General features: G+C 44.7%; 8 protein-coding genes across 10 annotated transcripts; 2 read left to right on the plus strand and 6 right to left on the minus strand.

Moving 5' to 3' along the window:
- Positions 1 to 263: 263 nt before the first annotated feature.
- LOC108142644 (DNA polymerase delta catalytic subunit) lies at positions 264 to 3,827 on the plus strand. The gene is made up of 2 exons (XM_017266642.2): positions 264 to 488; positions 542 to 3,827. Exons 1-2 carry the CDS (start codon positions 433 to 435, stop codon positions 3,762 to 3,764), a joined length of 3,279 nt encoding a protein of 1,092 aa, XP_017122131.1. The 5' UTR covers positions 264 to 432; the 3' UTR covers positions 3,765 to 3,827.
- On the minus strand, positions 3,786 to 5,838 carry LOC108142645 (ADP-ribosylation factor-like protein 1). Its single transcript, XM_017266643.2, has 3 exons — positions 5,676 to 5,838; positions 5,370 to 5,586; positions 3,786 to 4,290 (listed from the first exon to the last, which is right to left on the minus strand). The coding sequence occupies exons 1-3, from the start codon at positions 5,677 to 5,679 to the stop codon at positions 3,969 to 3,971; spliced, it is 543 nt and encodes a 180-aa protein (XP_017122132.1). The 5' UTR covers positions 5,680 to 5,838; the 3' UTR covers positions 3,786 to 3,968.
- Positions 5,839 to 6,055: 217 nt separating this feature from the next.
- Positions 6,056 to 21,365, plus strand: LOC108142462 (ATP-dependent helicase brm). 2 transcript variants are annotated; one of them, XM_017266340.2, is made up of 7 exons: positions 6,056 to 6,152; positions 6,386 to 6,702; positions 6,759 to 6,853; positions 16,244 to 17,557; positions 17,635 to 19,303; positions 19,366 to 20,157; positions 20,224 to 21,365. In XM_017266340.2, the coding sequence occupies exons 2-7, from the start codon at positions 6,459 to 6,461 to the stop codon at positions 21,087 to 21,089; spliced, it is 4,980 nt and encodes a 1,659-aa protein (XP_017121829.1). In that variant the 5' UTR covers positions 6,056 to 6,152; positions 6,386 to 6,458; the 3' UTR covers positions 21,090 to 21,365. The 2 variants fall into 2 exon arrangements, with proteins under 2 accessions (XP_017121829.1, XP_017121830.1); XM_017266341.2 differs by having other exon boundaries at positions 6,771 to 6,853.
- LOC108142463 (inositol monophosphatase 2) lies at positions 7,072 to 9,209 on the minus strand. The gene is made up of 2 exons (XM_017266343.2): positions 8,538 to 9,209; positions 7,072 to 7,928 (listed from the first exon to the last, which is right to left on the minus strand). Exons 1-2 carry the CDS (start codon positions 9,119 to 9,121, stop codon positions 7,646 to 7,648), a joined length of 867 nt encoding a protein of 288 aa, XP_017121832.1. The 5' UTR covers positions 9,122 to 9,209; the 3' UTR covers positions 7,072 to 7,645.
- On the minus strand, positions 9,688 to 11,073 carry LOC108142465 (inositol monophosphatase 2). The gene is made up of 3 exons (XM_017266345.2): positions 10,531 to 11,073; positions 10,110 to 10,213; positions 9,688 to 10,048 (listed from the first exon to the last, which is right to left on the minus strand). Exons 1-3 carry the CDS (start codon positions 11,008 to 11,010, stop codon positions 9,778 to 9,780), a joined length of 855 nt encoding a protein of 284 aa, XP_017121834.1. The 5' UTR covers positions 11,011 to 11,073; the 3' UTR covers positions 9,688 to 9,777.
- On the minus strand, positions 11,159 to 12,830 carry LOC108142464 (inositol monophosphatase 2). The gene is made up of 2 exons (XM_017266344.2): positions 12,311 to 12,830; positions 11,159 to 11,641 (listed from the first exon to the last, which is right to left on the minus strand). The coding sequence occupies exons 1-2, from the start codon at positions 12,788 to 12,790 to the stop codon at positions 11,267 to 11,269; spliced, it is 855 nt and encodes a 284-aa protein (XP_017121833.1). The 5' UTR covers positions 12,791 to 12,830; the 3' UTR covers positions 11,159 to 11,266.
- On the minus strand, positions 13,951 to 15,124 carry LOC108142466 (inositol monophosphatase 1). Of its 2 annotated transcripts, XM_017266346.2 has the most exons (3): positions 14,713 to 15,122; positions 14,345 to 14,570; positions 13,951 to 14,281 (listed from the first exon to the last, which is right to left on the minus strand). In XM_017266346.2, the coding sequence occupies exons 1-3, from the start codon at positions 14,930 to 14,932 to the stop codon at positions 14,011 to 14,013; spliced, it is 717 nt and encodes a 238-aa protein (XP_017121835.1). In that variant the 5' UTR covers positions 14,933 to 15,122; the 3' UTR covers positions 13,951 to 14,010. The 2 variants fall into 2 exon arrangements, with proteins under 2 accessions (XP_017121835.1, XP_017121836.1); XM_017266347.2 differs by having other exon boundaries at positions 13,951 to 14,283; positions 14,351 to 15,124.
- A 23-nt stretch (positions 21,366 to 21,388) lies between the features above and the next one.
- LOC108142467 (SPRY domain-containing SOCS box protein 3) lies at positions 21,389 to 23,123 on the minus strand. The gene is made up of 2 exons (XM_017266348.2): positions 21,985 to 23,123; positions 21,389 to 21,859 (listed from the first exon to the last, which is right to left on the minus strand). The coding sequence occupies exons 1-2, from the start codon at positions 22,279 to 22,281 to the stop codon at positions 21,389 to 21,391; spliced, it is 768 nt and encodes a 255-aa protein (XP_017121837.2). The 5' UTR covers positions 22,282 to 23,123.
- Positions 23,124 to 23,138: the final 15 nt, after the last annotated feature.

A 23,138-nucleotide genomic window follows, 5' to 3' on the forward strand; every position in this document is an offset into this window, starting at 1 on the left:
AGTATATATTTTGCTAAATTTTTAGCAGTTCAGAGATTCAGACGTTTTGGGAATATCCAGGAGATTCACACGTTTCGGGAATACTCAAAGAGATTCAGGAATTTTTTTTAAATAGCAGCACTATTTTTGATCGCAAGTTTTTTAATTTGATCAAAAACTAAGAAGAATAATCTGGGCCAAAAGCCACAAAAAATATTATTTTAAGAACTCAATCGGAAAAATCTGCTGACTTTTGAATAAAATTTGAATTTATGAAATTACAATTTTCAAAGACACCGTTATTTTGCAATTATTGGTATATTTTCCCTACATTGCAGTTTTGCTCCATCTACGGTCACACTGACTTCCACCACCTGCAAAAGCGCGCCTAATATTTTGGCATCATATATTGTCCCATGTTTTTGCAATAACAAATACAATTGGATACCAAAAATGGACGCCAAGCGCAAGTTTAACGGGACCTCCAACGGCCAAGCCAAAAAACCCAGGTAATGAATATTTTAAAAACTTATAAAACGTCATTACTAGTTTTGACCCATAGAAATCCCGATGAAGATGAGGAAATGGGCTTTGAGGCGGAGCTGGCCGCCTTCGAGAACTCCGAGGAGATGGACCAGACACTGCTTCTGGGTGAGGGACCCGAGAACCAGCAGACCAGCGAGCGTTGGTCCCGTCCTGCGCCTCCAGAGCTAGATCCCTCCAAGGACAACTTGGTGTTTCAGCAGCTGGATGTGGAAAACTATTTGGGTCAGCCGCTTCCAGGAATGCCAGGTGCCCAGCTGGGACCCGTACCGGTGGTCCGGATGTTCGGCATCACCATGGAGGGCAACTCTGTGTGCTGCCATGTCCATGGCTTCTGTCCGTACTTCTACATTGAGGCACCCAGGCAATTCGAGGAGCACCACTGCGAAAAACTTCAGAAAGCCCTCGATCAGAAGGTCATAGCCGATATCCGCAACAACAAGGACAATGTCCAGGAGGGTGTGCTAATGGTGGAGCTAGTGGAGAAGCTCAATATCCACGGTTACAATGGCGACAAGAAGCAGAGGTACATCAAGATCTCGGTGACGCTGCCCAGATTCGTGGCCGCCGCCTCGCGATTGCTTAAAAAGGAGGTGATCATGTCAGAGATCGACTTTCAGGACTGTCGCGCCTTCGAGAATAACATTGACTTCGACATCCGCTTCATGGTGGACACGGACGTGGTGGGCTGTAACTGGATTGAGCTGCCGAAAGGGCATTGGCGAATGAGGAGCAGCCGCAGCAAACCTCTGCCCGAATCCCGCTGCCAGATCGAGGTGGACGTTGCCTTCGACAGGTTCATCTCGCACGAACCCGAGGGCGAGTGGTCCAAGGTGGCTCCCTTCCGCATCCTCTCCTTCGACATAGAGTGCGCTGGTCGCAAGGGTATTTTTCCCGAGGCCAAAATGGATCCAGTCATTCAGATTGCCAATATGGTGATAAGACAGGGCGAGCGAGAGCCCTTTATCAGGAATGTCTTCACCCTGAATGAGTGTGCTCCCATAATTGGCAGCCAGGTTTTGTGCCACGACAAGGAGACCCAGATGCTGGACAAGTGGTCCGCCTTCGTGCGAGAAGTCGATCCGGACATCCTCACCGGCTATAACATCAACAACTTTGATTTTCCCTACCTCATCAATCGGGCAGCGCATTTGAAGGTGAAAAACTTCGAGTATCTGGGCAGGATCAAGAACATACGCTCGGTGATCAAGGAGCAGATGCTACAGTCCAAGCAGATGGGTCGCCGAGAGAACCAGTACGTGAACTTTGAAGGCCGCGTTCCCTTCGATCTTCTGTTCGTCCTCTTGCGCGACTACAAACTTCGCTCGTATACGCTCAACGCTGTGAGTTATCATTTCCTGCAGGAACAGAAGGAGGATGTTCATCACAGCATTATCACGGATCTACAGAATGGAGACGAGCAGACACGTCGCCGTTTGGCCATGTACTGCCTGAAGGATGCTTACCTGCCGCTCAGATTGCTGGAGAAGCTAATGGCCATTGTTAACTACATGGAAATGGCAAGGGTGACGGGTGTGCCGCTGGAATCCCTGCTCACCCGCGGTCAGCAGATCAAGGTTTTGAGTCAACTGCTGCGCAAAGCCAAGACCAAGGGATTCATCATGCCATCGTACACCTCTCAAGGATCGGATGAACAGTACGAGGGCGCAACTGTGATCGAACCGAAAAGAGGCTACTATGCAGATCCCATCTCCACGCTGGACTTCGCCTCGCTGTATCCCAGTATAATGATGGCGCATAATTTGTGCTACACCACCTTGGTCCTGGGTGGAACCCGGGAGAAGCTGAGGGAGCAGGAAAACCTCCAGGATGACCAAGTAGAGCGCACTCCGTCGAACAATTATTTTGTGAAATCCGAGGTGCGTCGTGGACTGCTCCCCGAAATCCTGGAATCGCTTTTGGCAGCCAGAAAGCGTGCCAAAAATGACCTCAAAGTAGAAACAGATCCGTTTAAAAGAAAGGTTCTGGATGGCAGACAGCTGGCGCTCAAGATATCGGCTAATTCCGTGTACGGATTCACTGGCGCTCAGGTGGGCAAGCTACCGTGCCTGGAGATATCGGGCAGTGTCACCGCCTACGGACGTACCATGATTGAATTAACCAAAAACGAGGTGGAGTCCCACTACACTCAGGCCAATGGCTACGAGAACAACGCGGTGGTCATCTACGGAGACACCGATTCCGTGATGGTTAACTTTGGTGTGAAAACACTGGAGCGCAGCATGGAGCTTGGACGTGAGGCGGCGGAGCTGGTCAGCGCCAAGTTCGTGCATCCCATTAAACTGGAGTTCGAGAAGGTTTACTATCCGTATCTACTGATCAACAAGAAACGCTATGCGGGATTGTATTTCACCCGGCCGGAGACGTACGATAAAATGGACTGCAAGGGCATCGAAACCGTGCGGCGAGACAACTCGCCACTGGTGGCCAACCTGATGAACTCATGCCTGCAGAAGCTACTTATCGAACGGGATCCCGATGGCGCAGTGGCCTACGTGAAGCAGGTGATAGCCGACCTTCTTTGCAACCGGATAGACATCTCGCATCTGGTCATCACCAAGGAGCTGGCCAAGACGGACTACGCTGCCAAGCAGGCGCACGTGGAGTTGGCCGCCAAGATGAAGAAAAGGGATCCGGGTACGGCTCCCAAGCTGGGCGATCGAGTTCCCTATGTGATCTGTGCGGCAGCCAAAAACACACCCGCCTACCAGAAGGCAGAGGATCCACTGTACGTCCTGGAGAACAGTGTGCCCATCGATGCCACCTACTATCTGGAACAGCAGCTTTCCAAGCCGTTGCTGAGGATCTTTGAACCCATTTTGGGGGACAATGCCGAGTCCATTTTGTTGAAGGGAGAGCACACACGCACTCGCACGGTGGTGACTTCGAAAGTGGGCGGTCTGGCTGGTTTTATGACCAAGAAAACCGCCTGCTTGGGCTGCAAATCCCTGATGCCCAAGGGCTACGAGCAGGCCTGCCTGTGTCCACATTGCGAGCCGCGGATGAGTGAACTGTACCAGAAGGAGGTGGGCGCCAAGAGGGAACTGGAGGAGACCTTCTCCCGCCTGTGGACCGAGTGCCAGCGTTGCCAGGAATCCCTGCACGAGGAGGTCATCTGCTCCAACCGAGATTGTCCCATCTTCTACATGCGACAGAAGGTGCGCATGGATCTGGACAATCAGCAGAAGCGGGTGCTGCGATTCGGCCTGGCCGAGTGGTAACCAGTGCATGAATTTACTGAATTGTTTAATCCTATAATTTAATAATTATATTACTAGAAGTTATTACAAAGTTTCTTTCGGTTCTTGGATTTGTTGCGCAATCTGCAATTTGAAAAGAGCTGTATACGATTCCTAGCTGGCGATGCTTTGGACACACATTTTTACACAGGGAATTGGGGGGGGGGCTGAGGACTGGCTAAGGATCTACTTGCGACTCTGCAGGGTGTTGGACAGCCAGTCCATGGCCTGGTCAAGTCCCTCGCCCTTGGTGGCCGACGTTTTGAATATCTGAAATGTGCGGTTCTTAAGGTTCTCCAGCCCTAACGCATGATGCACCTCGGCGACGGTCATGCATCCGTCCATGTCCTGCTTGTTCGCCAGGACGACCAGTATCGCTCCGGCCAGCTCCTCCTCGCGCAGCATGTACAGCAGCTCGTCCTTGGAAATGCCAATGCGGTCCCGATCCGCCGAGTCCACCACGTAGATGATGGCGTCTGTGTTGCTGTAGTAGCAACGCCAGTAGGGCCTGTAATGTGATGGGAAAGGATGGTTTAAGAACTTGCAAAGCTAATTTCCTTCGCCACTATTTTATTTTGTTAATTTTTATTTCCAAGTTTTTTTTACTTAAACTTTTTAAGAAAATCTCAGAATTTAAAGCCGATTCGAGCAATATTAACTGAGATATGAGCTTTGAATGATATGAATCTATTAATACCCCCAGTCTAGATACTAAAATTGGAAAACGGTGACCAAAATTACTCAAAATACCTAATCATAATTTACTTACTAAATAGAATGTAGTCTTTAATGAATTATTTTTGATTCACTTCAACTCGCAGTGATGCTATGGACTAAGTGGTTTAACGTCTTTGAGAACATAACTAAATAAAGGTTATAAAGTGTTTATAATAAGATGGCAAATCATAGTACAATTTACTTAAAAACCAAATAACACAACGGAAAACAAAACGATGTACAAATTTTCAAATGTCACACTTAAAAATCCCTTACTTAAACAATAAAGTTTTATTTCTCTCTAAATTTTTTTTTAAATTTTAGTCTCCAATTGTTTTTTTTTTTGTTTTCAACTTTAAAAGGTTTAATTAAATATTGTAATAAAATTCGATCAGTCTATAAATAATTCATATGTTGTCAGTATTTAAGTTAGTGAATAATACATGGCTGTGCCAAACTCAAGTATTTTTCAATTTTAGGTTTCTTTTTCCTGATTATAAATACACTTAATAAAAATAGAGCGCAATTAATATTAAAAAATTACAAATATAATGAAATTTAGGCCTAAAATACTTCTTAAAAATATGAACTACTAAGTTCATTTGTTTTAGAGATATGTATGTATGTTGGAACACTTGAAACATTAGATTTTCTTATCTCGTCAGCCAATGTACTCACAAACCCAATCAAATGTTTTCATTTGAACGAGAAAGGTTTTGGAAGGAAACATGATCGCAAAATGTTAATTTAAATATTTCTTTGAAAATAAATCAATGCTTGGCAAAATTTGAAATTATTAATTAATTTTCAATTAAATTTTCGAAGACAATCATAAATCGGGAATCCATATAACCCGTAACTCCAACTCACCTAATACTTGTCTGCCCGCCCAAATCCCACACCTGGAACTTGAGGTTCTTGTAGGTGACCTGCTCCACGTTGAATCCGATGGTGGGTATCGTGGTGACCACTTCGCCCACCTGCAGTCTGTAGAGGATCGTGGTCTTGCCGGCGCCGTCCAGGCCGAGGATCAAGATGCGCATCTCCCGGGAGCCGAGCAATCCGCGAAAGTAGCTGAGCACCCCACCTGGAACGGAAGAACGTACGATTTTTATGAGCAGACATCGTCACCGGGTGTTGTCAACACGGGAAGTTCCGTTCCTGCGACTTACGTACCCATGATTATGGCTGAACTTTGTCTACTGCTGGCGCTGCCTCTAAATGCTTAAATGTAAACCTAATTAATTGTATTTTGTGCTACAATTAATACAAAATCGAAATAATCTTGTTTTCACTTTTTTTTTAGGCAGAGAATGGTTTCGTTTTTGCCAGTCACAGGCCACGCAAACATGACGTGTCACAGCGTGCGTTCAGCAGGAAAATATTTTTAATAAAACAAAATTTGTGAATAACTTTAAAAATATGCTCAACTTATTATTTTGCATTACATTTAATTAAGACTTTACAAGCTTGATAAAGTTATATTTTAAAAATACATTTTGTGATCTGTGCTGAACGCGTCCACATTTATTGCCGGTTGACAGAGTTGCCACCCTTGCGTGACTTTTGTTATAGAGACGGCCGCCATTAGAGTTTTGCTGTCGCGTCGCGTTGAAAAAGTGTGGAAAACCTGCTAAAAAACAGTGCTAATAGGTAATACTTTCGGTATTAAATAAAGAAATAGGGTCGTGCACTTTGTGCGCGATAAGCGGGACGTCAAATTTGGCTCTTTTGGCGGGTATTTCTCTGTTTATTTGTGTGTTTGCACACCGGACTGCGCAAAAAAGTGTGCAAAAGAAACGGGTACAACAAAAAGCAGGGCTTCGATTACATATTCTAAATATTCTTAGTAAATACAGTGCATTGACGTGTGTTTCATTCTTCAGTTAACACTGCACCAGTTGGTCCTGGAATATTCAAAGGAAACCTTCGGATAAAACACAGACAAGGAGCTGCAATATGGCCTCGCCCTCTCCGGCGAACAGTCCCATGCCACCGCCACAGGCGCCCAGTCCGATGGCTCCGCCCTCGCAGAGCCCCGCCCCCTCGCCGCACAGCCCCTATCCTCACCAGCAGCAAGGACCACCCCTGCAAGGACCACCGCCACCGGGTCATCCTGGCGCCTACGGCCATCCCATGCAGCACGGGCCACCGGGCCAGGGTCCGCCGGGACACCACATGCCACCGCACCACCAGGGGATGAGTATGTCCATCATCTAACCCAACCCACAACCCCCAGTCGCACGTAATTATCCGCAGTTTTCTCAAAAGGTCCGCACATGGGAATGCAGATGCCGCCGACGGGTCCGAATATGTCGCCAATTGGTTACCAAACCCACGGAATGCCACCCAACGTAAGTGCCACCTAAATTCTACTCTAGGGAACAGAAAATAGTGTTATTTAGCTGTATAATTACCAATTATTATTACGACTCAAATGGTCAGGTTAGACCAACTCAGAAATACTTTGCTTCTAAGTCCAGAGCTCATTCCCTTAGTGTTTTGATCAACAATTTAAATTAACATTTTATATTTTAATCCGCTTGAAGTATTTTTAATATCCAAGATAATATAAATCTCTCAGGTTCTGTATATTTATAAGTGTTGATGCTAAACTAGAAAGTTTATATTACACAAAAAACAGGTTCATGATTTACTTATCTTGTAATTGTATCTTAACAAATTCATTAAGTTCGTATTCGTCGTATTCTAATTCAAAGTATATTTATTTAATTTGTGGCAACATATTCTCTTATCCATTAAGAATGTTTTAAAAATATGTTTCCTTTAAATTCATAAACTTTTAAATTGTTAAGATAACATTTAAGCATCTTTGCACAGAATTGTAAATCACATTTTTTTTGTCATCCTTATAGGGATTTATTTGGCAGATTAAGGTTTAAAATGATGATAACGAAATGGTTGTTTATAACATTATGTTTTTCAAAGTCTAGACGGAGAGTTGTTTACTTTCCCGCCATTTCTTGCGATTGGTATCTACCAGCTGCCGGCGATCAAAGCTGAAAGATATCTAAAAGCTCTCCATGAGCAGAGCTTCCAACGCCAAGTGACAGTGCAGCTGACCTCGAAGCTTTTTAATTTAGATCGTTTTTTTGCCAACAGTTTTTGTGTGTGTCTTTTTTAAATTACTTCTGCACTGGCTTGCCCCCCACCGACTCCTCCTTATCGGCCTTGCGCAAAAGGTCTTCGATCTCTTTGCGCAACTTCTCTGTTCCCGCGCAGATGAGATCCGGCTTCATTATGTCGAATGGGCCGCCAAAGGGATGCGTCACCACGCCTCCTGCCTCTTTTACCAGCAGGGATCCGGCGGCACAATCCCAGGGATACATGTCCTCGATGTAAAAGGCATCCAGATTGCCAGCCGCCACCATGCACAGCTCATCCACCACACAGGAGTAGGCCACAAGTCTGGGGATAATTAGGGTTTTTAGAAAGGATTGTGGTTTACACTTGCTAGCAATTATAATTCTCATTTCATTTTACTTGAATGTCGCATAAATTCTTAAAAGTTTGTTTAGATAATTACTACCTAGAAATTATTTGATTTATTTATTTTTTGAGTTGAATATACATACATAGAATACATTTTACAAAACTATTAGAGCAGTGTAAAATACTCTAAAGCACATAAAAACCAATATATTATTTTTTGATTTTTATTTTTAAAATTTATTATTATCAAATGCGTTTTTATTATAACCCAATACAATATAAAGTAATTACTATTTTTTCAGTTAAATAAGAACCATAATATAAATTTTTAAATCCATATTCGCAATTTATATTTCCATACGCCTATAATGTTGAACACAGTTGTTTGTTTATAATGGAATTCGCCATTTGACTTTCAATTAAATTGGAACAAACAACGATTGAAGCTTTATAGTAAGCTTTGACTGGTTAATTGTTTTGTACGCCCATATATATATTTTAAATTTTGTATATTTTAAATTTGATTTTTGGAAAGGCTCGATTGTTCGGATATTGTTTAATGATTAATAGGTAGTTAACACTCACCGTCTGGCATTTAATCCCACATGATAGATCCTTTTGATGTGCTTGTTGGCCACCGAGTGAACATGCAGCAGGGACACTTCGTAGGCCACATTAGCATCCTTGACGCTCTCACAGCTGCTCACATGGATGGGCTTGCCATTGCAGAAGGCACCTTGACCCAGTTTTGTTGTGAAGAGCTTTTTCTGGACAGGATTATTGATCACACCCACCACGATCTGTTTGTTGATGGCCAAACCAATTGAAACACAGACGTGCGGGATCTGCTTAATGAAATTCGAGGTACCGTCGATGGGATCGATGATCCAGGTGGGCGCATCCGTCAGTTCCCCGGACACGTTGTTGTTCTTGGCCGTCGCCTCCTCGCCGATGAACTTGTGCTCCGGATAACTGGCCAGTATCTTCTCCATGAGAAAGTCCTCGATCTTGTTGTCGTAGTCGGTGACCACGTCGTAAAAATCGCCCTTGATGGACACATTTTTACTGGCCAATTCGTAGCCCTCCATCAGGATCTCGCCCGCCTCAATGGCCAAGGGATAGATGAAGTTATACAACTCCTCGATATCCTCTTGCCTTACTCCTGCCATGTTGCTTCTATCTGTATGTGTGGACGAAAAAAAAACGATGCGTTGCTGCTCGGTTCGCGGTGCCAACTAATCAGAGAGATTGTGCCCGGCTGGAAGTAGCTCCACGCTGGAGCTTTGCCTTCGGTTCGGTTACATTCGTTCTCTGATTGTTTGCCCGCATCGAGTTTTATGATCGCTGCGACAGCCCCCACAGCGTGTACTAAAAATTGGCATCTCACCTGGCTGCTTGCCTCTGCTTTATCTCAATTTGTTTGATGTACACAAATAGACAGACGCTTTTTATCTCCAAAGACAAGCCAGTGTAGTCAAATAGTTGTAAAACCAGTTTTTATCAGCATTTTTCCCCGCTTTTGGGCTGCAAGTCATTATCGCTAGACGAAGATGCCAAGCTATGCATTGTGCTAAAATTTGTCAATTCTTTTTTGTAAAGATTAATAATTAAACATTGGCAATATACGTATAATATGTGCAATCAATTGATTTATTTAAAAACCCATTTATTTTCCTTTGAGCAATATTTGAATCAATTCATTTGTTTTTATTTTCTTTATTTGGAATCATTTGGCCAAGAATTGATAATCTTATAGACTTTAAAAACCACATGGTCTCCCCTTAACTTTTATAGTTTATTTTGTTTTAAACAGCCTTTGTAATTTTTATTGAAATGTATAACCGGAAATCTGGTCCGCCTCTTTTATTAATTGGATCACATTTTTGGCCAACCCTTCAGAAGAGGTGCACACACAATCGGGCTTCATCACATTGAATTTTGTTCCGCTGGTGTGGTAAACACTGCCACCAGCTTCCCTGAGGATTACGGCACCGCCTGCCAGATCCCACGGCTTAAGATTCTCCACATGATAGGCGTCACATCGGCCGGCGGCTATATAGCAAAGCGTGAGTGCTGCAGACCCAAAACTGCGAGTGCTGATTACGGGAATGCAGTGTAAATTATGAGGAAAAGATCAGAGTTCTCTGGGTCGCTCACCCAGTGGCATTGGAGGCCAACTTGTAGAGACGTTTCACATTCCTGTCCCGCCCCTTGGACACCACGATTAGGGAGATCTCATAGCACACCACGGCTTGGTTTATCTGCAATCGGAAAAGTCATCTGTGTTCTTATTGTTTCCAAAAATGCTTATTAAATATTTGATTGCTTAAGAGTTGGGGAACAATATAGTATTTAATATTTATTTGGTTTTTGAAAATATTTTCAATAATGATAAAGGAATGGTTTTCATTAATATTGATCTTATACTTATATACTAGACTTTCTTGTGGCTTTTTAAGGATTACTTCTAACAAAAAGTTATAATAGTTGTTCTAACGTAGTTCTAGGTCTAGTTTTTCTTTTAAGACTTATCAAAGTATCTTATCAGTTCTAACTATTTCATCATCCCCACACTTACCTCTTGTGTGCTAGAAGCCTCAATGGGTTGGCCATTTAGAAACGCTCCGTGACCTTGCCAAGCAGAATATAACTCGTTGGCCGAAGGATTGTAGACAATGCCCACGACAAGCTCTTTATTAATGGCCAAACCCACGGAAATGCAGCAATGGGGAATCTTTCGCACGTAATTATTAGTGCCATCGATGGGATCGATGATCCAAGTGGGGCTATCCGTCAACTCTGGTTGTGTTTTAACGTCTGCCAAAGCCTCTTCACCTATAATTTTTGATTCCGGAAAGGCCTTGAGCAAACCTTCCGTGAGTGTGGCTTCAATGCGTTTGTCGTACACCGTGACCAAGTCATAAAAAGCCGACTTGACTTCATAATCAGTTTTTGGTTTCTGGAAACCCTCCAAAAAGAGAGGACCGCACTTTCTGACCAATTCCAGGGAAACTTGGTAGTACTCCCGTAGTTTTGCCTCACTGATTTGGTAACTCATTGCTCGACAATCAACTGATCAGAGTGCGAAATTAATTTTTTTTTAGCTAAAATAGCTGGTAAAGCTTTTATTGTGAGCTTTCTCCAGATAGAGTTGCCTTCTAAGAACGATTTTTTTTTTATTTTTGTATGTACATACATATGTTGTATACTGGAAAATTTTTTTTTAATCTTTTGGGATTACAATCGTTTACAGCTGATTTGCATAGACTAAATGTGGATACTGACATTGCATACTGAGATACCTATTATTATCTTTACTTAAAAGTGTACTCGGTAATCTGGCTGGCCTCTTCGATAAGGCTAATCACATTCTTGGCCAACTCCGGCGTGGAGGCGCACACGCAATCCGGTTTCATCACATCGAATTTGGAACCGCTGGTGTGGCAAATAGTGCCACCGGCTTCTGTCAGGATAATGGCTCCGGCAGCTATATCCCAGGGTTTCAGATCCTCCACATGATAGGCATCGCACTGCCCGGTGGCCACATAACAAAGGGTTAGCGCGGCACTTCCAAAACAGCGCGTTCCCGTGGCATTCGAGGCCATCTTGTACAGACGCTTCACATTCTTGTCCCTCACTCCAGCGGCGTGAATCAGGGAGATTTCGTAGGCAATTACCGCTTGGTTGATCTGGAAAGGGGAAAAAATATTTGAAATAAGAGCTTTCTATACACGGAAATAATGTGAATGTGAATTGTGAATGCCATTTTAGCATACCCACAAACAAATTGTATAGAATATATTCTTAAACTTGTTCGTTGTTTGCCTAAACTATTTTTTCCACTTAATATTCTTTAATAGTGGCTTTATTATGTTTCTTTTAAATAACATTATCGTAAACGAATTTCACGGCAAATAAGTTTAAATCGTATCAACAAAATTGTTATTTCAAATAACTCAAATAATATAGCTTAAATGGGCGAAAAGGTTTTTATTTAAAGATTTTATTAACCAGTTTGTCAAACAGGCTTGGGTTGTCTATCTCCGACCCCAAAGTCTATCAACTCTTCAAAAAAGAAGAAAACAATATATTATATAGGGTGCGGTTTTCGAAATATAGATAAAAACATATCATAACAGATTTGTTACATTTGCTTTCTTGACTGATCCGTCAAATTGCTAAAGAAAGTCTTATCAAAAAGTCTATTTAACCTGCACAAGTTGAGTAAATTTGTTTTTCAGTGCATCGACAAACCTGAGAACGGGGAAAATGACATGCACGGTTATTTGTTAAATTTCGTTTATCTTGTTTGTCGCTGGTCTTTGTTGCTCCCGGATTATATAAGCTCTTACACTTACCGTCGTCACTTTGGAAGTGTGGATGGGCTGGCCATTCAGATATGCGCCATGTCCCTTGTAGGCGGAGAACAGTTCGTTCGCCGGCGGATTGTAGATGATGCCCACCACCAGCTCCTTGTTGATGGCCAGGCCCACGGAAATGCAGCAGTGTGGGATGCGGTGGATGAAGTTGGTGGTGCCGTCGATGGGATCAATGATCCAGGTGGGCGCATCCGTCAGTTCGGCCTGGCGGTGCGATATGGCGGACTCCTCCTCGCCAATGATTAGGGAGTCGGGAAAGGCGGCCAGCAGTCCCTCGGTGAGCATGTCCTCGATCTGCTTGTCATACACGGTGACCAGGTCGTAGAAGTCCGCCTTGACCTTGTAGTCCGTCTTTGGCTTCTGGTAGCCCTCCTGCATCAGAGGTCCGCACTTGAGGACCAGTTTCAGGGCCACATCGTAGTACTCCTTGAGCTTGGACTCGCTGACCGGGGAACTCATCGCTGTTTGTGTTGACTGCCGACTGAGCAACTGAACTATATAGACGCCAATCAGCTGCGGAGCAAATGCGACGCGAGAGAAGAGCTTTCCGCGAAAGCTTTCCGCGATGCAATAGAACTTTGGACATTTCGGAGAGCGACGATAGAGTTGCTTACGAACTGCCATTGTTTCCGATTCGTGGGTGTGCTAGTACAGTGATAGTCAGCCAAATAGTGGCAATCGTTAATTATTGTTTTTTATACAATTTATAATAAGATTTCTTAAGAGAAATATATAATAAGTATAATAAGTAGTAATTTTTATATTTTTACTTGCTGTATAAAATATAAAGTTAGTGATATAATTCGAAAATTTGTATTTTTAAACAATTTATAAAACTAAGAGAAATCTATAATAAGTACATGAGTCGTAATATTTTGTACTGAATGAAAAAAGTATTTAATTATTTTTATTCGTTGTATAAAATATGCCTAAATAACTCAAAGTAAGTAACTTGGAGCATTAAAACTTTAGTTATATATTTAATGCAGAATAAGTAAGTTTAAATTGAACCTGTTCGCTTTATGACCTTGGAAGCTTTTGCTTGTGAATCATATCATTGTTGATAAGAAACATGCACACAAGTATTTCGGTGTTTCCCGAAAATACATAAATAAAATAAGCTATTACTGTGTTTCTAAAAGAAAACAAGAGAGCACCCCGACTGTAAGATACTCGTTACTCAAATAACATTGACAACACTACATCAGCGATCACCAGACCCTATTTATAGGCAGGAACAAGATATAGTTTTGCTGGCAGAGCAGCGGCAGAGAACTTTTTAAATCTATAACTTTAAATATAATAGACTGATTAAAAATATATTTGTGTTTGCCATTAGATATGACTGAAACACTCAGATACATCCCAACTTATTTCTAGCATGTCTCAGACTGACATGACAGACTTTCGTGAAGCGTTGTCGATTCCTTGTATCTGTAAAATACCTTTTAGCAAATAAAAAATATCCTTTTCCCCTACGGAAATGGGTAAAAAAATGAAAAGTCTGTAAAGAAGATAAGGTCTAAATATCAAACTGATAAAACTTAGCTCGTTAACTTGTGTTTGCATGATGATTTGCAGATCCCCCATTATCTTTACCCCACTTTAATGAAATTCAGTTTTATGTTGGGCACTATACGCTGTATTCTTGTTTACAAAAGGTGTTTGGATCTCACAACTCACTCCCCTCCCACATGCTTCTCCTGGTCAGCCTTGCGAATCAGCTGCTCTATCTCCGCCCTCAGTGTCTCCGTTCCGGCGCAGATTAAATCCGGTTTCATGATATCAAAGGGTCCGCCATACGGATGGGTGACCACTCCACCAGCCTCACGGATGAGCAGATAGCCGGCGGCGCAATCCCAAGGATACATGTCCTCGATGTGGAAGGCATCCAAATTGCCGGCGGCCACCATGCAAAGCGAATCTACAACAGCTGAATAGGCGAGAAGTCTGGAAAGGATTTACAAACAATATAATACCTATATAATATATATTTGATTTTGGTTAACTCACCTGGCATTTGGCATTGGATCCCACATGGTAGATTCTCTTGATATGTTTGTTCCGGATCTTTGGGGCGTGCAGCAAACAGACCTCATATGCAACATTGGCATCGTTGATATGCTGGCAGCTGCTAACCTGGATGGGTTTCCCATTGCAAAAGGCACCTTGGCCCAATTTAGCCGTATACAGCTTCTTTTGGACCGGATTGTTAACCACTCCGAGGACAATTTGTTTCCTAATGGACAATCCAATCGAAACGGAAACGTGTGGAATTTGTTTGATGAAATTCGAAGTGCCATCGATGGGATCTATGATCCAGGTGGGATCATCGGTCAGCTCTTTGGTAACATTGTCATTTTTGTGCGTATCCTCCTCACCAATGAACTTGTGGTCCGGATAGCTGGCCAGGATCTTCTCCACAAGAAACTCCTCGATCTGGTTGTCATACGCAGTGACCACATTGTAGAAATCCCCGTCTTTGAGGGACACCGCCCTGCCGGCATTTTCGTATCCTTCCAGCAGGATTTCCCCTGCTCTTATTGCCAGCGGATAGATGAAGTCGTATAGCTCCTCGACTTGTGACTTGCTGGCTGCCATCTCGGTTTCTCCGTTTTCTCTTCCCTTTTCACTTATTTGTACTATCTAACTATATCTTATTGCCGTATATTGCGACTCTGGCGACTTCGCTTCGACTGAATCAAGCACTGAGAGCAGTCAACAAAAGTGGAACGAGTTTTTTTCAAACCCAGTAACTTGGTTCACTGACTGCGATTCGCTAACTGAGATTCTGGACGAGCGGAAGCTTTTTTTATTTATTTGTTCTTGAAGTCAGCGTTTGCACAGAATGGTAATCGCAGTACGTTTAACTTAAGGTTTAGATAATTTAAATTTAGGTGATTGTTTATTTCCCCTTTAGAAATATCGGATTAATATTTAAATATTAAATATTTGCAAACTTAAGAGGCATTACACTTTCTTAACTCGGTTACAAATGCTTAATAGCTAATTAAAAATAAATAATTAAAAATATTTATTGATTGTTTATTTTATAAAGAATACTTAGAAAACATGTGCAATACATTTTAATAAATGAATGGAAGATCAATTCCTAAAATTTCCTATGGTTCGCCAGATATAATTATTGAACAACACATATTATTTTGTTTCATTAAACCCTAATAAATCTCTTTATTTATTTAAACAAAAAAGCCTTAAAAATATCGTTTTTTTTTTTCCTTTAGAAATATAGAATTACCTTTTAAATATTAAATACTTGCAAACTTAAGAGGCTTTAAAAGACTTTGCTCTTTCTTAATTTGGTTACAAATGCTTCATAGCTAATTAAAAATTAATTATTACAAATGTTTATCGATTGTTTAGTTTAAAAAGAATATTTAGAAAACATCTACAATACATTTTAATAAATAAATTGAAGATTAATTTGTAAAATTTCCTGTATAATATAGATATAATTATTGAACAACACATATTATTTTGTTTCATTTAACCCTAATAAATCTCTTCATTTATTTAAACAAAAAAGTCTTATAAATATCGTTTATTTCCCCTTTAGAAATATAGAGTTACCATTAAAATATTAAAATATTAAATACTTTCAAACTTAAGAGGCTTTAAAAGACTTTGCTCTTTCTTAATTTGGTTACAAATGATTTATAGCTAATTAAAAATTAATTATAACAAATGGTTATCGATTGTTTAGTTTAAAAAGAATACTTGGAAAACATTTTAATAAATAAATGAAAGATTAATTCCTAAAATTGCCTATGGTTCGTCAGATATAATTATTGAACAACATATATTATTTTTTTTCATTAAACCCTAATAAATCTCTTTATTTATTTAACCAAAAAAAAGGCTTATAAATATTTGTTTACCTTCTCCTTTCAGGCTGCCAGCCAACCCTGCATAGTGTCACCTGGAGGGCCACCTGGTGGTCCGCCACCACCGGAGCGCTCCAGTCAGGAGAACCTGCACGCCCTGCAGCGAGCCATCGATTCGATGGAGGAGAAGGGCCTGCAGGAGGATCCCCGCTACTCGCAGCTGCTGGCCATGCGAGCCACCTCCAAGCATCAGCACCTCAATGGCAACCAGGTCAATCTGTTGCGCACTCAGATCACCGCCTATCGGTTGCTGGCGCGGAACAAACCCATCTCCATGCAGATGCAGCAGGCTCTGCAGGCGGCACAGCAACAGCCGCCGCCAGGACCACCGATTGGGCCACCCGGAGCACCAGGTGGCCCGCCTCCTGGCGGTCAACATGTGGGTCAGCCGCCCGTGCAGCCCCAGCAGCAGCAGCAGCAGCAGCAACAACCGCCTCCGTCGGCAGGAACGCCGCCTCAGTGTTCCACTCCTCCTGCCAGCAATCCGTATGGCCCGCCACTTCCTGGCCAGAAAATGCAGGTAGCTGCACCACCGCCACACATGCAACAGGGTCAGCCGTTGCCACCACAACCGCCACAGGTGGGCGGACCACCGCCCATCCAGCAGCAACAGCAGCAGCAGCAACAGCAGCCTCCGCAGCAGCAGCAGCAGCAACAGTCGCAGCCACCGCCACCGGAGCAACTGCAGCACCAGTTGCCCAACGGTGGCAAACCCCTGAGCATGGGACCCGCCGTTGGGCAGCCCCCCCTCATCCCGCCCTCGTCCATGCAGCCGCAGGTGAGGGGTGCTCTGCCGGGAATGCCGCCCGGCAGTCAGGTGCCGCAACCAGGCGGAGGTGGTCCGCCGCGACAAGTGCCGCCGGCTGGGATTCCCATGCCCAAGCCCAATCGCATCACAACGGTGGCCAAGCCGGTGGGTCTGGACCCCATTACCCTGCTGCAGGAGCGGGAGAATCGGATAGCGGCCAGGATCTCGCTGCGCATGCAGGAGTTGCAACGTTTGCCGGCCACCATGTCCGAGGATCTGCGCCTGCAAGCCGCCATCGAGTTGCGGGCCCTGAGGGTCCTCAATTTCCAGCGGCAGCTGCGCATGGAGTTTGTCCAGTGCACGCGAAGGGACACCACATTGGAGACGGCACTGAACATCAAGTTCTACAAGAGGACCAAGCGACAGGGTCTGCGGGAGGCGCGTGCCACCGAAAAGCTGGAGAAGCAGCAGAAGCTGGAGGCTGAACGCAAACGCCGGCAGAAGCATCTGGAGTTCCTGGCCGCAGTGCTGCAGCACGGCAAAGATCTGCGGGAGTTCCACAGGAATAATAAGGTAAATTGAATTTGGGATAGCTATTAAGTAAATCTTTATATGTGTTTAACTAATCTATCTTCCCTAAAACTTATCAGGCTCAGCTGGCCAGGATGAACAAGGCAGTGATGAACCATCATGCGAATGCGGAGCGCGAGCAGAAGAAGGAACAGGAGCGCATCGAGAAGGAACGTATGCGACGGTTGATGGCCGAGGATGAGGAGGGCTACCGCAAGCTCATCGATCAGAAGAAGGACAAGCGATTGGCCTTCCTGCTGTCGCAGACGGATGAGTACATTAGCAACCTGACGCAGATGGTGAAGCAGCACAAGGACGACCAGATGAAGAAGAAGGAGGAGGAGGGCAAGCGGCTGTTGCTCTTCAAGAAGGAGCTGCTGATGAGCGGCGAGTACATTGGCATCGATGAGGGCAGCATTGTGGCCGACATGCGAGTCCATGTGGTGGAGCAGTGCACGGGCAAGAAGCTAACCGGCGATGATGCGCCCATGCTGAAGCACTTGCATCGCTGGCTAAACATGCATCCCGGTTGGGATTGGATCGACGACGAGGAGGATAGTTGCGGCAGCAGCGAAGATCACAAGCCCAAAGTGGAGGAGCAGCCAATGGCCACCGAGGATGTCACGGACAAGGCGGCGCCGACGGGCAGCGAGGGGCAAGAGGATCCCAAGGATCTGATCACCAAGGCCAAGGTGGAGGACGACGAGTACAGGACGGAAGAGCAGACCTACTACAGCATCGCGCACACCATTCACGAGAAGGTGGTCGAGCAGGCCAGCATCATGGTGAACGGTTCGCTCAAGGAGTACCAGATCAAGGGCCTCGAATGGTTGGTCTCCCTCTACAACAACAATCTGAACGGCATCCTGGCCGATGAGATGGGTTTGGGCAAGACGATTCAGACCATTTCCCTGGTCACATACCTCATGGATCGCAAGAAGGTGATGGGTCCCTACCTGATCATCGTCCCTCTCTCGACCCTGCCCAATTGGGTGCTGGAGTTCGAGAAGTGGGCGCCCGCCGTGGGCGTGGTCAGCTATAAGGGCAGCCCGCAGGGCAGGCGGCTGCTGCAGAATCAAATGCGAGCCACCAAGTTTAATGTGCTGCTAACCACCTATGAGTATGTGATCAAGGACAAGGCGGTGCTGGCCAAGATCCAGTGGAAGTACATGATCATCGACGAGGGTCATCGCATGAAGAACCATCATTGCAAGCTTACCCAGGTGCTGAACACCCATTACATTGCTCCCTATCGGCTGCTACTCACGGGCACACCGTTGCAAAACAAACTGCCCGAGTTGTGGGCTCTGCTCAATTTCCTGCTGCCCTCGATCTTCAAGTCGTGCTCCACGTTTGAGCAGTGGTTCAACGCTCCGTTCGCCACCACCGGCGAGAAGGTGGAACTGAACGAGGAGGAGACGATCCTCATCATTCGCCGCCTGCACAAGGTGCTGCGTCCCTTCCTTCTGCGTCGCCTCAAAAAGGAGGTGGAGCATCAGCTGCCCGACAAGGTCGAGTACATCATCAAGTGCGACATGTCCGCCCTGCAGCGCGTTCTCTACAAGCACATGCAGAGCAAGGGTGTCCTGCTCACCGACGGCTCCGAGAAGGGCAAACATGGCAAGGGTGGCGCCAAGGCGCTCATGAACACGATTGTCCAGCTGCGCAAGCTGTGCAACCATCCGTTCATGTTCCAGCACATCGAGGAGAAGTACTGTGACCACACTGGCGGCCATGGAGTGGTGTCCGGTAAGTTGGCCATCTTTTTATTGATTTGTATCAATGGTGATTATTAAATTTCCACATTTTAGGACCCGATTTGTATCGCGTGTCTGGGAAATTCGAGCTGCTCGATCGCATTCTGCCCAAGCTGAAGGCCACCAACCATCGCGTGCTGCTCTTCTGTCAGATGACCCAGTGCATGACCATCATCGAGGACTACCTGGGCTGGCGCCAGTTTGGTTACCTTCGATTGGACGGCACCACCAAGGCCGAGGATCGTGGCGAACTGTTGCGCAAGTTCAATGCCAAGGGCTCGGATGTGTTTGTCTTTCTGCTGTCCACCCGAGCCGGCGGTTTGGGTCTCAATCTGCAGACGGCCGACACTGTGGTGATCTTCGACTCCGATTGGAATCCTCACCAGGATCTGCAGGCCCAGGATCGTGCCCATCGTATCGGTCAGCGGAACGAGGTGCGTGTTCTTCGTCTGATGACGGTCAACTCTGTGGAGGAGCGCATCCTGGCCGCCGCCAGATACAAGCTAAACATGGACGAGAAGGTCATCCAGGCCGGCATGTTCGATCAGAAGTCGACGGGCAGTGAGCGCCAGCAGTTCCTCCAAACCATTTTGCATCAGGACGACAACGAAGAGGAGGAGGAAAACGAAGTGCCCGATGACGAAATGATCAACATGATGATTGCTCGCAGCGAGGAGGAGATCGAGATCTTCAAGCGTATGGACACGGAGCGCAAGAAAGAGGATGAGGAGATCCATCCGGGCAGGGAAAGGCTCATCGATGAGTCCGAGTTGCCCGACTGGTTGACCAAGGACGACGACGAAGTGGAGCGTTTCCATTATCAATACGATGAGGATACCATTCTGGGTGAGTTCTAATTACATAATTTATTTAGTTTTGTACCTTATGGTGGCATTATTCTTATGATTGTAGGTCGCGGCTCACGGCAGCGTAAGGAGGTGGACTACACGGACAGCCTGACCGAGAAGGAGTGGCTGAAGGCCATCGACGATGGCGCTGAATTCGACGAGGAGGAGGAGGAAGATGACTCCAAGCGCAAACGTCGCAAGCGCAAGAATCGCAAGGAAGAGTCCGATGACGATTCGTTGATCCTGAAGCGGCGGCGACGCCAGAACCTGGACAAGCGCTCCAAGAAGCAGATGCACAAGATCATGAGTGCGGTGATCAAGCACAACCAGGACGGTCGCACCCTGTCCGAGCCGTTCATGAAACTGCCGTCGCGCCAACGTCTGCCCGACTACTACGAGATCATCAAGCGGCCGGTGGACATTAAGAAAATTCTGCAGCGCATCGAGGATTGCAAGTATGCCGATCTCAACGAACTGGAGAAGGACTTCATGCAGCTGTGCCAGAACGCACAGATCTACAACGAAGAGGCCTCGCTGATCTACCTGGATTCGATTGCCCTGCAGAAGATATTCGTTGGGGCCAGGCAGCGGGTAACCGCAGCAGCGGACGCAGCCGCAGTGGCAGCCGGAGAGAATACGGGTGAAGCGCATGGAAATGGCGGCGGCTCTGACAACTCGGACAACGACGATGACGATGGAGGGGTGGATGATGGGTCCGATGACGAGGAGATTGCCACCACATCCGCGGCTGCTGTCAAAATGAAGCTCAAACTGAACAAATCTCTGGCCAGTGCCCCATCCACGCCGACGCAATCATCGTCCTCGAATGTGGGCAGCGGTGCGGCCACCACATCCAAAAAGCAGACGCGTCGCAAGCGCTCCCAAAAGAAGTACACCATTTCGGACGACGACGACGATGATATGGACTAGCTACCGTTGGGTGTGATCTTCAAGCGCGGATCGTCGGATGTCGAAGGCATGGGCAATTGATTTTTAGTTAGCATAAGTTTAAACCCTTTCGAGGCATTTGCTTACCTCTATCAGGCTATCACTATCACTATCACTATCCCTATCACTTTTGTCTATCCATCTTTCATAGTTGTAGGTTCCCATCCCCCTTAAGTTTCCTTTTCGATGATTTCTCCCCTCAACTCTATTGATTGTATAATTACGTGCTTTAAAATAAATGCATACTAAACAACATAATGCAATGCACAGTGGTATACTGATCATCTGGAGCCATGAGTTGGCATGTCTAGGAACCAGTGTGATTCCCACAATCCCGGTATCTGACGCAGTATGAAGAGCTGCTCTGGCTTCTGGATGGACAATGTTTGGAAGGATCGAAGCAGCAGTGTATCGGGCACTGACGTGGAATTGATCAGTCTTATCACAGTTCTAAAGGACGTAGAGCAGACCATGGGATATATGTGTACGGTTGGATCCACGGGCACATTGGTGAAGGCCACGCCCAAGCTCCTTCGGTTTAGATAGAACTCCAAGTGACCGCGAGAGCGATCCAGGCACACGCCAATCAGGCAGCCCTGGGAAAAGTTTTGGCCATAGGACGACTGTTTGGCGCAGTGCTGAATGTTTCCAGAGTACGAGATGCCCCAGGAATAGTCATCGCTGCCCAAAGCCGAAACATATTTGAATTCATGTTGAGTGAGATCAACGCTCTGCATTCCAATGCCAAACATCTAGGAGGAGAATTGGAAAACAGATTGTAGATAAGGCATAAAACCTAGGGCTGATTAAACTATATTTTTTGCACTTTATCAGAGCTACCAAGTTGATTTTCAAGACTAAAGATTAGCCGACTTACCACATCAGAGCCGACTAGAGGAGAGATAGCGAGCATCTCCCAATAGTGGACCATGCCTGGCTCCAGGGATCGGTTTCCCCTTACCATGGCAGTGCCCCGACTTCTGGTGGGATGAAAAACGATGTCTTCACCGGCGATCAATGCATCCGACTGCCCATTGCTGTCCCATAGCCAGGGATTGGCGTTTGCGATCCCAAACTTGCCGCATCTGCAGCTGGTTAAGTCGGTTATGTGACCCATGTGAGACCATATCTCTGTGGAGCTGGGGAACCTGCAGTCGCAGAACCTGGAAGACATGCCAATACCGATTTACCGGATGAGTAACAATTTAGAAGCTGGTTTTGGAAAAACTTCCGATCACAATGGAGTGCAGTTTGTGACTGAAGCGGCTGCGCTTTTGAAAAATTGTGAGATAATCGATCTGCAATCCACAAGCTAGAGTTACTTAATTTCAAGAATGTCATGTAAATTCATTGGAAAACAAAAATGTAGTGAATCCAAATATTTTGTACTTAACTTTAATATATTTCGCTTTGACTTTCATCTAAGCCGTTTTTAGTTACTTAAAAATTAAAAAAATATTGTTTGTTTTCGGACGTGATTTTAACATCTGTAAATGTAATTTAAATTTAAATCATAATTAACTTAAATAGAATTCATAGAAGTTAAATAGGTACTATTTTGGGTATGCAATTTTCCACATTAATTAAAATATTGTTATATTAAATGTTTTTGGGCTAATGCCGGCTAACTTTTTTTCTGGGGTTAATCACCGAACCCTGACCTCAAGCAGATAAGAATAAACCGCCGACTTCAAACATATTGAAATCGACGATGCCCAACACTTTAACCTGCGCGGTTTACATTCAAATTCAAATTTAAAAAATAAAAATCGACTGCATGCACGTTACTTTAAAAATAAAAAAAATAAAGACCTCTAATAAACTTATCTTCCAGTAAATTTAATTCCCATAAATTTAAGAGATATATTTAATAACATGTTAATTATTTTTATGATTTTAACCCTTATGATTTTCTCTTATTAATTAATGTTTGTAATCTTGATTTGCTTTATGATTGCTTTGATTATTTTGTGTTCTGTACTTTACTCCTTTTTTATTTTTCCTTAATATTATTATTTTTATTATTTTAAT

This window comes from Drosophila elegans, unplaced genomic scaffold, assembly GCF_018152505.1.
Source record: "Drosophila elegans isolate 14027-0461.03 unplaced genomic scaffold, ASM1815250v1 contig_208, whole genome shotgun sequence".
Taxonomy (NCBI): Eukaryota; Metazoa; Arthropoda; class Insecta; order Diptera; family Drosophilidae; genus Drosophila; species Drosophila elegans.